The 18,126-nt window shown below is 44.6% G+C and overlaps 1 protein-coding gene across 1 annotated transcript; it reads right to left on the reverse strand.

Annotated features, from left to right (window-relative positions):
• Positions 1-1,975: 1,975 nt before the first annotated feature.
• Positions 1,976-17,374, reverse strand: LOC120541509. Its single transcript, XM_039773226.1, has 4 exons — positions 17,317-17,374; positions 12,793-12,996; positions 3,451-3,589; positions 1,976-2,745 (listed from the first exon to the last, which is right to left on the reverse strand). The coding sequence occupies exons 2-4, from the start codon at positions 12,986-12,988 to the stop codon at positions 2,286-2,288; spliced, it is 795 nt and encodes a 264-aa protein (XP_039629160.1). The 5' UTR covers positions 12,989-12,996; positions 17,317-17,374; the 3' UTR covers positions 1,976-2,285.
• Positions 17,375-18,126: the final 752 nt, after the last annotated feature.

Consider the following 18,126-nt stretch of genomic DNA (forward strand, 5'->3'; position numbering starts at 1 on the left):
AATGGCTCTCCTGCTTCCTCCTGGCCCCTTTAAATAAGAAGGTTCTCCTCGGTGACACTTTCACGTTGACACCTGCCATGCCAAGCAAGTGGAAATTACAAGAAGGAGATGAAAAAACAAAAAAACAGGGAAAGCAAACGTGTGTGAATGTCTGAAACACGGGGGTCAGGGGGCTCAGTGCTCGCCAGTCCAGAGCCCTCAGTTCAAGGCTCGGCATGGCAGCCGATGGCACGTTTGTAGTGCAGGGCTGTGTAGCAGGTTAGAGCCCACCTGTGGTCCCTGGCTCTTGTTAATTTTCCATTTTTTCAATTATTATGGTTATATATTTTGTATTAATGCTGTTGTGTTGATTTATTATTTACTATCTATCTATTATTTCCTTGCGGCTCTTTTATGTTTGATTTGGGACAGCAGGGCCACCTGGGGCCACCAGAGGGAGCTCTAAGGCGTCCTTCACCCTGCAGGAGAACAATGCTGGTCTGGGCTTAGCTGAATGTCTCCTGGCCATCAGGCCACCAAGGGTGGCATTGAGCAGAGAGCTGGGTGAGGCTTCCACACCAACACCCCTCAGGCGCTGCTAGGGAGGTCCGGCCGGCTACAACACTTCCCTACACAATTGGATCCTGGTCCCGAATTCCTCGTGTGGATTGAATTCAAAGCCTGTTGAGGATAAGAGGAGGACTTGAGATGAAGTCCCAAAGCGTCCCACGAGGAGAACGAATGACGACGCCACCATTTTACAGAAATAGCTGATGACGTGTTGTATGTTTTCTGATGTGGACGCTGAGGCTTCACCACCAACATGATATAGGAGCAGAAGAAGAACAGAATAAAGGTGGGCATTGTGCCAGGCTGCACGGGACTGCTGGTAAGAACCCTGTTGCTCCTGATTGGTCCTCCTGGTGTTGATGGCACGGCGGTTGCAGGAGGTGACTCGCAGTTTAATGTGCACGTTATTTATTTTTGTTGAGTTTCCCTCATCACCTGACTCTGACGTGCGGATCGTCCTGGTGCCCGCTCTTCATCAAGGTGCTGGTTTTGACTCCTTTGACCACGTCTTTCGTTTTTCGCTTATCGTCTCCTGATGTCTTCATCCTCGGGCTCGTTAAACGTGTTTGTCGCGCGCATCCCTTGGTATGTTAAGGACTCGCTAACGTGGAAGACGATTGGCTGTCTGAGCAGTTTCATTTTCGTAAAGTCGCTTCTGCAATGTCATCAGTTGGCGTCCGTCTCATGAAGACTGTAGACAGCGTCACACCCATAATAACGCTTTCTATTTATATAGCGCCTTTCTCACTTCTCAAAGCGCCTTACAGAGTGGGAGGGGAGCCACTTCAGACCACCACCAATGTGCGGCACCCACCTGGATGATGTGACGGCAGCCATTTTTGTGCCAGGATGCTCGCCACACGTGAGCTGTTAGGGGGTGAAGGGGTGAGAGAGAGAGAGCCAATTAGTGACACAGGATGATTAGGGGGGCAGAATGATCCGGCTTTGGTGGGCCGTTTAGCCTAGACATTGGAATATGCCTCACTCTTTATAAAGGATGCCCACGGATCTTTAATGACCATAGGACCTCAGCTTTACATCGCATCTGAAGGACGGGCGCCACAGGGGTCCCCATTTAGACCACAGGGTGAGTGCCCCCTGCTGGCCTCACCCACACCTCTTCCAGCAGCAAACCAAGCTTTTTTCCTGAGTGGTCTCCCACCCAAGTACTGGCCGGGCCTGAACGTGCTGAGCTGCAGGTGGGTGACCTCCTCTGAAGTGCAGGTGGGACAAAAAAACAAAATGCAATCCTCATCTGTGAAAATCCATCAATACACAAAAACCGTACAAACGGACGGGGGCCGGGTCTCCTACAAGGACGGCGACTGTGAAGTGATCTGACCAATCAGTCGTCGCTCTTTGTGGCCCCTTCTAATGGTGGTCAGCACTGCCCAAAGCTTCATTTCTTGTATATAGCGCCTTTAATAAATGGCTCTGATCGGTCAATCAGCTACAGAGCAAACATTTCACAAAGCTCGTCAGAAGAGCCCTTCAACACAAGGGGGCGTACAGCCAGTCAGATAACAATCTATGTATTTGTTTAAACGCCAGCAGAGGAGGAGGAAGAGGAGGAGGAGGAGGACTGGGCAGCTTGAAAGGCCCAAGATGTCGCTCGACACTGAGATCATCGTGTAAACACTCGCGTGTGACATAAGCAAACAGGCTCCGCTGATAAATGGCAATCACTGCACAATAAAGGTTTATCAGGAACTGCCTGACCCCGAGGGGCTCTATTTTTAGCCGGGCATCTGTGGAACGTGACGAGGTAGAGCGTGGGTGCCGCCTTGGCAGTGACCTTCGCTGCTGTTAAGGTTACCAGGTGGCTCTTGGCAGCTGTCCTCGCACTCCGATTCCTCCTTGGCAAAGATCTCCTGCGGGCTCAGCTCCCGCTCCATTTCGGGACGGATGCGGTGCCGGAGGTAGCGGCAGTTGCGCACCTGATTCAGGGCCTCCTCCAGGGTGGGTCCCATGTCCTTCCGACACATTCCGGCCCCGTCTCCCTCCTCGTCCTGCAGCTCCTCCTCATCCTTCTCTTCCATGATCAACCCTTCAGAATCAGTTGAGGTGTCCCCCTCTTCCTCGCTGAGCGGAGGTCCGTCGGACGTTTCTCCTGAGTTCATCTGCTCCAGCACACCCAGGAAGTCACTCATGCGCTTCTGGAAGTCTGTCGGAATGGCAACAGATGAGTAGCGCCTACTGAGGGAAACAAGAAAGTGAAATCAGCACGGCTAATGGTGGTCTTCACACAAGTGGGCACCATACTGGTGTAAGAGACTGTTCTGAGCTCCGCCCCCTGCCCCGCTTCCTGTGCATTGACACCTCTGCTATTGGTCACAGCTGGTAAGGTGCATCACTACGGGTCTATGCCAGCACTTCCAGGATGGCACAGTACCCATTGCCCACACCAGGCCCTAACCTTTACCTTTGGCCAATTTACTTCCTTTAGTGTTTATTTTGTACTGATGCCCTGATGTGTGTAATCCACATGACTAGCATTGAATGCCATGTGGGCATGCTGACGTGGTCCCAGTGACTGCTTTGCCATGCATACTCGTTCTTTTTGACACTTCGGGTTTGTAGATTTTGATGCTTTTGCATGTTGGCATTTCATTTATTGTGCCAACATTTGCAACATAACCTTATGCAAAACAGTGGGCATGGAAAACAAAATGGTAATGTGGCAATTACAAAAAATGACATTAAAAAATAACTTTATTCTCAACATAATTTACAGTGAAAATCTATAGAAAAGCGAATCTGAGATTCAGAAAATAATATTTAGGTGGCCCACCCAAAATCCAGGTAGGCCACCTGAATGGCAACAACAGGCTGGCTTCACAACAGGAACTGGGCTGATGCCCTGCTATGGCTGTTCTGATGGTACCCCCATAATTCACTTACCTCGCCATGCCATCTTGACTGGGGACAATCGGAGATGTTAAACGCAGGCAAGGCAGCGAGTGTCGCTTTTGGAGCAGATACGTCCTGGACATGTCCGGTGGGATTTCGAGCGTCAGGTCCTCCAGTGAGGGGGTGGTGTCTGTTAAGGAAGGAGACAACGGCAGACTGAGTCCGAGTCACAGTTACGCAAAGGAAGCCATGCTTGATAAAGGGCAGTGGGCAAGCGGCTTGGCGGTAGAGCCGAGGATCTCGTTCACAAGTGATGGACGGGAAAAAACAAAGTTCTATCTATCATATAGTGACTTTTGTGATCCTGCCGACTATACTAAAATGAATATCTATCTATCTATCTATATATCTATCTATCTATCTATCTATCTATCTATCTATCTATCTATGTATCTATCTATCATATAGTGACTTTTGTGATCCTGCCGACTATACTAAAATGAATATCTATCTATCTATCTATCTATCTATCATATAGTGACTTTTGTGATCCTGCCGACTATACTAAAATGAATATCTATCTATCTATCTATCTATCATATAGTGACTTTTGTGATCCTGCCGACTATACTAAAATGAATATCTATCTATCTATCTATCTATCTATCTATCTATCTATCTATCTATCTATCTATCATATAGTGACTTTTGTGATCCTGCCGACTATACTAAAATGAATATCTATCTATCTATCTATCTATCTATCTATCTATCTATCTATCTATCTATCTATCTATCTATCATATAGTGACTTTTGTGATCCTGCCGACTATACTAAAATGAATATCTATCTATCTATCTATCATATAGTGACTTTTGTGATCCTGCCGACTATACTAAAATGAATATCTATCTATCTATCTATCTATCTATCATATAGTGACTTTTGTGATCCTGCCGACTATACTAAAATGAATATCTATCTATCTATCTATCTATCTATCTATCTATCTATCTATCTATCTATCTATCTATCTATCTATCTATCTATCTATCTATCTATCGTCACACATTGCATAACTGTTACACTCCAAGCCAGAGGGTGGCACTGTTGTCTCAGACCTTTTCTCTTTCCCCTTGTTCAGAGAGGATGGATTGACATTCTCTGATGTCACTTCCTGAACACGTCTCTTCCGGCCTTGCAGACGTCATGGCCGCTCTAACACCATCTTGAATAAGACGACTTGGATTAGCACAGTTGTTTTTTGTTTCTGTTGCTGTTTTGGCCGTTACAATCTGCTCACTACGCTGCTCCAGCTCTTTTTGACGTTTCTTGTGTTTTCTGTCTGTCTGTCAAGTAAAACTTCAGGAAATGAAAAAGCAAGAAGCCCCTTTACTACACAAAGAAAGACAAACCATGTAAAAACAGTAGAAAGTGCCAAAGGAATTAAATAAACATTTCACCCAAAAATTTGTCAAGGAAGAAATACATGCCATTTCACTGCGGACGTCTCCTGTTTACACACAGTATTTGGGGGGCTGACAGGAGGCGGGTGTTCATTCCGAAGAGCCCATTCGAGTGGGAAGGCCTGTTCTGCTACCTTCGAGGCTTTTGGTTTTATTTTTGCTTTTCTTTCGTTATTAAAAGGGAATCACCGGGGCTGATACCACAATCGTGGCCACCGTGTTCCACAATTGTTCAGGCTGTATTTAAGTTCGCTCCTCACTTGCCGAGTTTGTCACCAGGACCGTCTGGAGGGCTGAGTGGGGCCCAGGGTGGGTTTGATGTCCTGGGCTAACCCTGAAATGGCTGCCCAGCTGGTTTGTTCCTAATGCCGTCGGCCCCAACAAAAAACAAAATCAAGAAGCAGCAAAGTCATAAACGTGAAATTCTTTATTGGAGTCAAATATTTGTTTTAGGGCTTGTGAGAAGTCGTCCTTCCTTTATTGGTTGTAAAGATCGGCCCCTCGTTCTTAAATAGCCAGGTGTCTGCTGCGATACGACACGAGGCTGTCCCTGGAAACCAACGCGATTCCAGCACTAAATCATCTCGTCAATGATGCGACAAGAAGAACACAAGAAAAAAAAAAAACAATATAAACGACTTCCAAGAAAACGGAATCCACAAAAAAAGAAAAACCAGGATTGCCAACCCGGCAGCTCCGGAGGCTGACGATGCACTGAAGCAACCCGATAACCTTACGCTGTGTTTGCACATTTCAGAAAGCGTTCAATCACTCTGTTTGCTCTCATTTTGTTAAGATCAGATTGGCATGGGCTGGTGTAGTTGGCACGAGGTGGGCACTGTGTGACAAGAGGGAGATCACGGCCTGAATGTAGGGGGACATGACTCTTTTTACACGCAGGTCGTCACTCGGTGCCAGCGATGTGCCAGCCACCTCTTCCTTGTGAAGCGTCTCAATGGCCCCTTTCTGTTTGTTTCTTCCTCGTTCTGCTTTAATGCACATCAGCGGGCGACGCCAGGGTGGGCTGCCTATGGCCTTTGCCAGCTTATTGAAGTCGTTCGCGTTGAAGGAGAGTTGTGGCGACCCTAGAAACAACAAACACTGGGGGTGGGCACCAAAGCAATGGCTCGGCTAAATCACAGACAGGTGAGGGGCTCAAATCATCTTGAAGGGAAGGACCTTCTAAATTGAGGCTTTGCTGCTGTTGTTTGAGGCGACTCAAGGAGACACCAGAACCACTGGCCACTTTATTAGGTACACCTCACTAGTACCCGGTTGGACTCCCTTTTGCCGTAATTCTGCGTGGCGTTGACTCAACAACAATACTCCCTTGCAGAGTATTTTTACTGTGTTTTGAGACATTACTACCAAAGTGTAAAGATACATCCCATAAAGTGTCTTTATGCCTGGCACCGGCCAAAGCCAGACCCTCAAGTGAAACCTCCACTGGCTATTGATGCCCCTCCTCAGGGAAGGCCGGTAGGATTGTGGCGTGCTTGTGTGAGGGTTTGTGAAGGCCGCGCACCACCTTGGCCACTTGTGAGATAAATCGCAACGCACCCGGCTTGAGAGACGCGCCAGATTCGCTTTCTTTGCTCAGTGTCGGCCGAAGCTGCATGTTTATTGAAGCCTGGCGGACGATGCAGAGCTCCAAACGTGGTCTCCTTAGCACCTCGTGGAGTTTGAGCTGAGCTTGTCTTGATTTATGATCTGCTCCTTTTATGATACGGCACTTTATTAGTTTCTGCTCCATAACTGAACACTTTACAGCATGTCAATAAAAACTCAGAATTTCTGTTTGGTGTTTCCGATCTGCGATTGATGATTTATGTTTGTTGTTACTCACAGAAGACGTGTCCGTTAACTGAGACATCAGATTACAAAAGCGGGCTTGGCTATGAAAATAATAACTGCTGTCCCCTCAGAATGGAATGTCCCTCCTCGTCTGGTGTCACCTGTAAATACTCTGTCATCGTCATCTACCTATCTATCTGTAAACTGAATTTAAGAAGCCTTAGACATTTACAAGGAGAAATAATTAAAAACAAGTGGCAAACAGCGTCTACTGCCCATCTATTATCACTCACATGCGTTTGGGAGTCAATTTCAGGGCTCTTCGAGTGGTAATTCCACCACAAATCAAAGGGCGGCGCTGTCACCTGATGCCTCAAACACGACTTCTACCTGCAGATTTCAAGACCAACAGCACTTCAGGTTTCTGGTCACCTGCAGCTGCCCCTTCCACCTCTTCTACCTTACAACCTGCTCGACCACCATCTTCTCTCTGTCATCGTCACTCGCGTCTGGAAAGGCGTTACCTTGGAGAGCTGTGACCGTGCTTTGGGTTTAATGTGAATTATATGGGAATCACCATCTGGAACCTCAAACCTTTATGATCTTCTTCTGCTATAACTTACATTATAAATCTGTCAATTTTATAGTGCCTTTCCTATCTATCTATCTATCTATCTATCTATCTATTATATAGTGCCTTTCACTCTATCTATCTATCTATCTATCTATTATATAGTGCCTTTCATCTATCTATCTATCTATCTATTATATAGTGCCTTTCACTCTATCTATCTATCTATCTATCTATTATATAGTGCCTTTCATCTATCTATCTATCTATTATATAGTGCCTTTCATCTATCTATCTATCTATCTATTATATAGTGCCTTTCATCTATCTATCTATGATATAGTGCCTTTTACTCTATCTATCTATCTGTCTATGATATAGCGCCTTTTACTCTATCTATGATATAATGCCTTTCATCCTATCTATCTATCTATCTATCTATCTATCTATCTATCTATCTATCTGTCTATCTATTATATAGCGCCTTTCACTCTATCTATCTGTCTATCATTGTCTACTACTAAGCCTGGCAGGACTCCCAGGTTGTCTGTCTGTCTGTCTTTCCCAGACTAAGGTGTGACAGACTTTTTGGACTTTAAAGTTCATCCTTAATTTCCAGGCATTCTGTTATCTTGAAATCGTTGCTGTTGTTATGAATTATTTTACAGGAGGTTCCTCTGTTCTTCTAAAGTTCACTTTTAAGTGGAGGACACAAAAGCGTGAGGAGCGTGTGGCTCTTGTGATTTTGAACTGAACTCTGTGTCCGCGTGTTGAGCTCATTACTTTGTCTCTAAATTTTTGATCTTACGGCCTCACATATCACATATGGCATTGAAGGCCACGGTTTCCTTCTCGGAGACTTTACTGCGCATATTAAACTGAAGAGTTTCCATGTTGAAAGTTTTTGTTCTGTCGTTCGTTTGACTTTTCGGCGTATTTTCGTATTTTCATTTTGGTTTCCTTGTTCCTCACATGCTCGGCTGTGGCCTCTGCTCTGTTCTTCCACTTTGTCTTGTCCTCTGATCTCATATTTTCCACACAGCACTGTGGTGTTATGGGTCCACAGCTCACTGAGCACAGGCCATTTTTTAAATAAGTAATCAATATGCTCGCGGCTTAGTGAGGGGACGTTGGGCCATAGTGGGCCGCGGGACGATCCGTAGGGTGTGGGCGTTTCTCACCGAGTGCACAGGTGAGGAACTGCCCACATTCATGATTGTCCCGTGGCTAATGCTGCAGCTGCGGTGGCCCTCGTCATTTTAAAAAGAAGCGCGAGTCGGTTTTAAAGGGGAAAAAAGTGGAGAAAGAAATGTTCGCGGTAAAAAAATGGAGAGAGGAGAAAGGAGATGAGGAAAGAGGACGGAGGTTACAGGGAGCGAGGAAGCATGCGGTGCAAGAGAGACGGACAGGAGGTGTGTGCGTCTGGTGAGCGCGCGATCGAGCGCTCGTGGGCAGCTGTATGGAAGCTGGGTGTTAGGCCAACACCTAGACGTTTGAGTTGAGGTTGCTCCCGCTGAGTGAGCAGGTAGCGGGAGTGCCTAGAGGAAAGCGACGAGCTGCAGAAGGCCGTGGAAAGGCAGCGGAAGTCGGGAGGCTTGGTGGTGGAGTCCCCAATGTGAGCGTCCTGGCTATTGGGGTAATCAAGTCTCGGGGACTGGGATGAGTGCCAGACCGAAGCCAGGGATCGGGAGGTCTCCAGTCTCGGGTGTGTTGTAGGAGGGCAGCTGCAGAGAGCGTCTTGCCTGCTGCTTGGCCCAAACGGGATAAGCAGGTGAGACGCTAACAGAAGAGCACCGGATTTGTCGTTGGTTTTTAAGACTGCTTCCTAAAAGAAGATTTTAACCTCTCGTTTTTAAGGATGTGTTTTTTTTCTATTCATTGATTTTTAACCTCCACGTGTTCTTTTTATGGGTTATTTATTTAAAGAACTGTGAAGAACTGCACTATTTATGGAACACTGTTTTTGTTGGTTTTAAATAAAAGCACTGTTTTGCACTTTTTACCTTCCCCTTGCCGGAATTATTTGCCTCCACTGACTAGCTCACTCGGCAACATTATCGACGGTGTTGGGTTCAAGGGTTCCCAAACAGCCAAGGGAGCGTGGAGCCAGAACCCACATCGTCACAAGCACATGGCGTAAAGTTTCTGAATTTAACAGTTTTTGATTTAATGTCACAAAAGTTAGAAACTTTTAGCATTATGTTGCATCTTTATCTTTATTGTTTTGGGTTTTCATATAAAAAAAATATATATATTGCTGATCACAGCAAACGGTCCGCTTGTAGATGTTGAACTCGTAAAAGGCTGCCCCTTAGTTTCGGCCTTTGAAGCCTGTCCTTTGACTTTGGGGCCGGGCCCCCCGGGTTGAGGCCTGTTTTTATGGTCAGACTGAGCAGCTGGTCCAATCATGGATGGAGGGATGAAGAGGGAGGTCGATGGATTCGTTTTCATAAATAAGCGAGGAGGACTTTCCACAAGCAGACCTTATCTGATCGGCCCCTCGCTTCTCGTCCTCGTGCTTTTCCACATTTGTGTGTCATACCATGAGGAGCCACTAGGGGGTTGAAGCTGTTGTTATGCAAATGAGGCTTTTGTTTTGCAGCCCAATTAGTGGCTAACCGCTCTCCCCTCCACTTTACTACTTAATTATCGAATGATTGCTGTAAACAGCAGTGGGCCGAAGACGCAGAGGGAGGACACCTTCCCTGTCGTCCACTTGAAGGCAGCGGCGGCACTTCATTAAAAGATAAACACTGCTGTCGTGAACCCCATAATATTAGGACAATATTTCCTACCTTAGTTCAATTATTAATGAGACTTTTTTTTCCTTCGAGAGCTCTCTCATTATAAGGCTGAGCAGAGAGGAGCAGATGAAAGAAAGCAATAAGCTTGTAAGAACAACCGATGTGCTCATTAGAATCAAGAGACCTGCGATTCTGGGGGACGCCGGGCAGCTTGTGATTGGGGGACTGCGGGTGTCTGCTCTTTGGTATTGAATTTAGAATCACTGAAGGGTTCGGACATGCTGGATACGCACAAATGCATACTGAACGGCCCGTCAGTTTAGGACATGTGAGACCACCGATGGCTGTGTCGTCGTTTGGGGTCTGTGGCTGGAGGTGTGAAGTCCAGAGTAGTGGCACAGGGCGATGTGTGCACATGTAGGCAGTTATGGATGGTGAGTGAAAGAAAGAAAGAAAGAGACGTGAAGGAAGTTATGAATGATGAGCAAAAGAAAGAAAGAAAAAGGAAAGAGAAAGAAAGAAAGAGACATGAAGGAAGTTATGAATGATGAGCAAAAGAAAGAAAAAGGAAAGAGAAAGAAAGAGACATGAAGGCAGTTATGAATGGTGAGTGAAAGAAAGAAAGAAAGAAAGAAAGAAAGAAAGAAAGAAATGTATGAGTTCAATAGCAAAAGAGAATGTGTGACTTCAGGATGTGCTCCATAGCAGAAATCTTCTTGACACTGCGTGTGCGTCTAACCAGCTGTCCTGGAGGATAAAGTCATCAGCTTGGAATTGCAGACATTAAGTTAAAAAGAAATAACAATAAGCTTCAATCTGCCTCCATTATCTCTGTCCATACAATGCATAAGGGTTGTCAGTCTGTCATGTGATTATTCACGGACCACTGGGACTAGAACCTTGATCTTGGCTTTAATCCACAGCTTATGACGTGATACGTGCTGATGTAGTAAAAAAAAAGCAAACTGATTGAGAGGCTGACACGGCAGAGAGAAAAACGAAGTGCGGCGACATCTGCTGAGCTTGAAGCAAATTGCAGAAGCCGATTACATGACACGAAGAAAGAATAACCGCTCTGGCATTGGCTGTGTGTCAAGCACTTGGGGTGCGGTTGCTCACTGGTTTTTGCAAAGTCCTTGAATGATTTATTGCACTGGCATTTCACAGATGAAAAGACAGCGAATGGTACAGCGCCCCCTGGTAACTGAGACTGGCAACAGGGGTCCCAAAACAAATGTACTCACGAGGTGTGAGAATGTAAAAATAATAACAAAAAAAAATGAATGCTATTTCCAGAGGTAACATACAATTATTCTGAGCATCCAAGGAGGTTATTGGATATAAAAAAACCCTAAGCCCCAACATAAAGTTTTTGTATATCCTTTAAAAATGTGCTGCTCATGATAACCCAAGAACGAGGCTCATAATCCTCACTCGTTTGATTTGCGACTGAATTATTACCTGAGAATGAGTCTCACACTTGTCATTTGCTTGATTTGACAAATTAGTCATGACCTTTATTGGATTTATGAATGAATTGTTATCTGAGAACATGTCTTATGATTCTCATTCATTTGCTCTGTGAAACAATCATTACCCGAGAACGAGTCTCACGATTCTCGTTCGTTTGATTTGGTCGCTCAATCATTTCCCCAGAAAGCATTGCACAGTTCTCCTTTATTTGTTTTATGAATGAGTTGTTATCTGAGAGCATGTCTAATGGTTCTTATTCGTTTGATCTGTGAAAGCATCACTACCCGAGAATGAGTCTCATGATTCTTGTTGGTTTGATTTGACAGATGAATCATTTCCTGAGAAAATGTCACACAATTCCCTTTTATTTGATTTATGAATAAGTCGTTATCTGAGAGTGAGTCTAATAGTTCTCATTTATTTGATTTGTAAAAGCGTCATTACCTGAGAACAAGTCTCAAGATTCTTGTTCGTTTGATATGGCGGATGAAGCGTTTCCCAGGAAAATGTTGAATAATCCCCTTTTATGTGATTTATGAATGAGTCATTATCTTAGTACAAGCCTGACGACTCTCACTCATTTGACTTGTGAACTGAATCATTACCCAAGAACGAGTCTCATGATTCTCATTTATTCGATTAGACAGATGAAGCATTCCCTTTTATTTGATTTATGAATAAGTCGTTATCTGAGAACAAGTCTGACGATTCTCATTCATTTGACTCATGAACTGAATCATTACCCGAGAACGAGTAGCCTGGTACTCACTCATTATGATTCTATGGCTTATTTTAATTATGCATGTCGACAAGGTTGTATCCTGACAATGTCATATGAATTATCAGCATTGTAAATATAATATTGTACATATTATTAAAGTAGCAATTTCCAATATGAGCAGAGGGGACGTCCCAAGCTTTGAGTCCTACAAAATTGAACGAGTCAAAAGATTTGATTCACTTACACTGAAAATGAGAAGGAATCCAATGAGTAAAGTGAACCCAACTGCCCCTCACTATGCCAGACCCCCGATTCCCTACAGGATGGCTCCCCCTTTTTAAAGGCACCACAACCCCGAGGTTGAAGACCCTAAATGCTTAATTGTAGTTCCTTCCTTCTCGGCACCCTGCCCGCTCTCTCTTTTGTGCGTCTGTGCTCTTGGATCGTGGCACTCAGTTTGTTTCTCGCTTTCGGGGGGTGTTCCCCGGCGTTTCTTCTGATTTTTGCCCACCAATTCTAGTCACATCTCTCAGCCTGCTTTTTGACTTTCCCCTGAACCTTTCTGAAGTTTCCTTTTTTAGGACGGCGCTCCCCATCCCCAGCCCAGGGTCCCAAGGGCTCACCGTGGCGGATGTGTTGCAGTTCCTGCTGCAGCTGTCGTCGCTCCTCCTTGACCCTGGCCACCTGTCGTACGCGGGTCTCATCGATGGCACGTAGGTGGCGGTTCAGCCGCTCGTCTTCGTTCTTGTTGAGCCGCTCGGCGACTTCTAAACGCGGAGTGAAGATGAGCTCCCGCCGACTACACTTGAGGGCATGCATTTCTGAATCTGGAGGAAAAAAAAAACAAAGAGAGAGCAGAGAGAGGGGGGGCGTCATTCTGTGCTGCAGTGCAGACCACCGGGTCAGTCCGTTACGTTACTGTGAGACAGTCCATCCTGAAATCGGAACCGATCCTCTTGCTGCGGTTTTATCATTGTGTGCTTGAGGCCAGCAGTTGTGACTGAAAAATGTAATGGCAGCTGAGGTGGGTACGGCTGGCATAGCCACTGAAGGAAAGATGGCAGGTCTGCATTGGTCCACGCTTGGCATGCCGCTTTGAATCAGAGGCTTATATTTTTTAACATCAATCCGTCAGTCAGCCCTCCAAAGATCGTCTCTGTGGTGGTCACCAGATTCTCCTGAGCTCAGCCCGGTGAGGGCCACTCCAGCATTCATGCCACATTTGAAATCATGTAATCATCGGTCATGCCACCTTTTTGTACACGGACTGCACTCGCAAAGCACAATGTTCAGAGTATTGCGTTATTTTTTTTTCATGGATTCCTATTTATTTGTGCACATCAGATATACTTTTATTTCAATTCTTTAAAAGTTTATTTGTGTTTCCTCTCCTGTGGAGGTCGAGTGGCTTCTTTTACCTTTGGCCTGGGAATACGTCCAGTGTTTGGGCAGCACTTCCAGGTTGAATGGAAGACCCTGAAAGGAGGGACCTGAAATCCCTATGGCACCCAGCAAGGCTGCCCCATGGGACTACAGCTCCCAGCATGCCTTATGGGTGTCCAAACTGGTAGCGCCGTCCAGGGATGCTGCCACCTAACATGTAACCCTAATAAGTTGTCTCCTCTGGTCCTTCTGAGCACACCCAGCTCCAAAGTGGTATCTGCTGCCAGCTTGCTGGCTAAAGCTGAGAACACCCTGCCTTTCTTCTTGTTGGAAATAAAATCACACCAGTGTCTGAAGACGACATGAAGCAAAACACACACCCGACCCGGCGAGGCCACCTCTCATTCTCTTTCTCACTCTCACAAGTAAAGTCGTCTCCAGCGATGACTTGCTAGCCATGTAATCTTATCAAAAGGCTGTTGGGTAAGAAGTGCAAATATTTGACAGCACAGCATATCAGCCCTGGGGTGTTGGAGACGACTCTCCTCTGAGAGCTCCTCCTGCCTTTAAACGCCAGCGGGGTCTTTAAAGGCAGGTGAAGGACAAAGCCAAGGGCATTTAATGGAGACAGAGGGACAGCCGCGTCACCCCAGTGGGTCTCCAAGTTATTGGCTTTGGTCTGCTGTGACTCCTTCAGTTCATGAAAAGTCACGCTGTGCATGCACAGCAGTCTGCGAACAGGCAGGAAACCAAAAGAAGTTAAAAATCTACACTGTGGAGAACTGGTTTCTAATATTATTTCTTAAGAAAAATGGCGGTGAAGCCACCGGAAGTAATTGGGGCCCAGACTGAGAAGTCAAAATCCATCCATCCATCCATTTTCCAACCTGCTGAATCCAAACACAGGGTCACGGGGGTCTGCTGGAGCCAATCCCAGCCAACACAGGGCACAAGGCAGGGTGCCAACCCACCGCAGAACACACACAAACACACCCACACACCAAGCACACACTAGGGACAATTTTAAAATCGCCAATCCACCTAACCTGCATGTGTTTGGACTGTGGGAGGAAACCGGAGCGCCCGGAGGAAACCCACGCAGACACGGGGAGAACATGCAAACCTCACGCAGGGAGGACCCGGGAAGCGAACCCGGGACTCCTAACTGCGAGGCAGCAGCGCTACCACTGCTCCACCCAAAGTCAAAATCACTTCAACATAAAATATACACAAAAAGACACAATGTGGAATCCTCCCTTCTGACAAATTGTGCAGTGATTGATTAAATATGGCTGCCTCGAACTTCAGGTAGGTGGGTAGAGAGAGAGATAATTATGAAAGGCGCTATATAAGTGACAGGCAGAGAGAGAGAGGACAGGTAATGAAAGGCAATATAAAATTCCAGATAGATAGATAGAATAAAGCATTATATTAACCAACTGAGTGAATATAAATACAATAGACAGGTATAAAGGGCATTATGTATGTGAATTTCCCCTTGGGATTAATAAAGTATCTATCTATCTATCTATCTATCTATCTATCTATCTATATAGTGCCTTTCATTTATCTGTCTATCTATCTATTATATAGTGCCTTTCATCTATCTATCTATTACACAGTGCCTTTCATCTATCTGTCTGTCTATCTATTATATAGTGCCTTTCATCTATCTATCTATTACACAGTGCCTTTCATCTATCTGTCTATCTATTATTAAATTCTAGATAGATAGATATTCATTTTAGTACAGTTGGCAGGATAACAAAACTATATAGATATTTTAGCGTAGTTGGCAGGATTACACTGATAGATAAGGCATTCTGTTAACCTGGCGGTTCTCAACCTGTGGGCGTAACAAAAAGGGGGGCGCGAAGATGTGAAAAAAAGAAAACAAGAATCGAAAATATGAAAAATCCATGTATTGAAACCAAAACAAATTAACTTAAACTACATTCTGATACTAGAAAAATAAATATAGAGTAAGATAAAGGCAGCAAAAAATCTAGGAATACATTTTATTAGGGTTTCAAAAAAACGTTGGGGGGGGGCGATTAAAACTGTTATGAAAACTCGGGTCGCAAATACTTAAAGGTTGAGAAACGCTGTGTTAACCAACTGAATGAATATGAAGGACAACAGACAGATATGATGGGGATTATAAAATTATAGATCGATATTAATTTTAGTATAGTCAGCAAGATCACAACACTACATAGATAGATAAATAGAAAGGCACTATATAACACATAGATATAATATAATAAGATATAATAGACAGATATATAGATATTAATTTTAGTTTAATCAACAGGATCACAAAGCTGCACAGATAGATAGATACATAGAAAATATCTCTATAATAGATACTTTAAAAAAAGCCTTTATTTGCAATTATATAACAGACCAACTGTTGTTTCTAACAAGTAAGCAATTACAGATTTGTTCTCAAAGGTTTTGATATTTGTAATAAAAATGGTTTATCTTGAAAGGAATAAAAAGCATCATTAATTCCTCATATCTATTTAAATCCTTCAAGCTGATTTGTCATTTTATAATAAGCAGATTCCACTCACTGTACATGCTGCTGTGCTCTGCTCTGAATAAGAACTTTAAACATGAACCGACCATCAGTAGTTAGTTTTTTTATATTTTCAGCTTAACTTGGTCCAGCAAAAAGTTACATATAAAGTTACATATATACATTAATTACATATCAATTGCATTATTAATTAATTACATTAATAGATATGAATGGCACCATACAATAGACAGGTAGATGAAAGGCACTATATAATAATAGATAACAGGAGATAGAGCTAGAGCAAGAGGGCGATATGAAAACTGGAGAAAGGCACAATAAAAGTTCACCACATAACACCATTTATTTCTTCCTTTACAAATTCTTAGGTGAAATATTTATTTAATTCGTTTACTGTTTCTATTTTCTTGAGCTACAAAAATCATCTTGGTGTCATTTCTGGCTTGAAGGAATTTGTCGTGATTAGACGCTGCCTGCCTGCATTTACAAGTGGACTGAATTCCAGGTTATGCCCTGTGGGCTCACCAATGCACCTGCCCGTTTTCAGTCTTCTGTCAATGATCTCTTCAGAGATGTTCTCGGTCTCTTTGTCTTCGTATATACTGATGATATTTTGATCATACAACGTGTATAAGAACCCGAGAAAGACATGGAGATGACTCTTGTAGCTCAAGAGATGTTTGAGTAAAAGTAAAAGAAATAGATGGATGAGAAAGACACGATATGATGTATAGATAGATAGATGAATAGATAGATATGACACTCTATAATAGACAGAGAGATGTGTAAGGCACTATATGATTGACTGATCGATAGAAATGGGAGGTTGTGTAAGGCACTATATATTTCCACTATACAGTGGTATTTATTTGAGTTTAACTCATTCAGCTCATTTTCGTTTCGCTTTTCCGTTCTCTTTTACCCTTTTCGACTGGTCAGACGGTTTCTCATGTGTACCCCCAAGTCGCACTGCTGCACCGCAGCCCCAGTTATTCCACAGACTTTGACCTACGCAGCACTTTCAATGCCGTGTGTTTTCACTTTAAATTGCGCCCGCCTTTACACAAACGAATGCTTTAACTGAAGGATGACCTGAAGACAGTCGATCACCACGTAACGTACCATCCACATGGTTTACCCGACCTAAAGCACCTCAGCACACCGTGCGTACACTGAGGCTCTGCACTCCTGCTGAAGCCTGGCTGCCCGCGCTAACACGTACCTCGCCAGGTGATTCCCCTCCACGGTCTTGTGCTCTCAATCAGTGGCTCAGCTGTGAAGTGAGGAGCCCGAATGTGGCCAGCCTGCCCTTCCTCTTGCTCAAGTGGCGTGTGACAAGCGCAATCAGCCAATCAGTTGTATTCAAACATGGCCTGGCCCTTTGGCAAATATCTGGCCTTCCAATGCAGAGGTTATCAGGCCATCCGTGAGACCAACTGCACGCAGGACGTTTGGCTTTGTTGGTTTTTAACTCTTTTAAAGCTCCGGTGTGGCACTTGGCATTCGGCCTTGTAACCTGATCTCTCCCAGTAAAGCGAATGTAATATGCAAACAACAATAAATGTGATTTAATAGAATGGGGGGCGTGAAGTGGCATTTACGAGGTGCCAAAGGAGCACAAAAGCCTCACCCGGCCTGCATCTCATGTAATGCAATCACACAAGGTACGCTCCATGGAGGCCACCCTACAAAACACAAAAGCATACAACAAGTGCCCCCTGAAAGCACACTTTAAGTTTGCCCCCTCTCTGGAGCAGGGCCCATCGTAGCCAATTAGGAGCCTGGGGCAGGCTGTACAGGCCTATATTATTAGACCTTGATGACTTGTGGTGGTGGGGGGGCACAGCCTTTCTGTAACACGAACAGCACCCCTCTGTATATGTATCATGGACTTTAATGAATGCGCACCTTTTGGGGGTACAGAGTGTGCACACCAGTTACCAGTGGGTAATGGCGTCCACTCAGAATCACCAGTGTTCAGTGACGCTGGGGGTCCCCATTAGGTGAGGAGCACACACCTCTTAACGTTCAT

This window comes from Polypterus senegalus, chromosome 12 (genome assembly GCF_016835505.1).
Source record: "Polypterus senegalus isolate Bchr_013 chromosome 12, ASM1683550v1, whole genome shotgun sequence".
NCBI classification, from domain to species: domain Eukaryota; kingdom Metazoa; phylum Chordata; class Cladistia; order Polypteriformes; family Polypteridae; genus Polypterus; species Polypterus senegalus.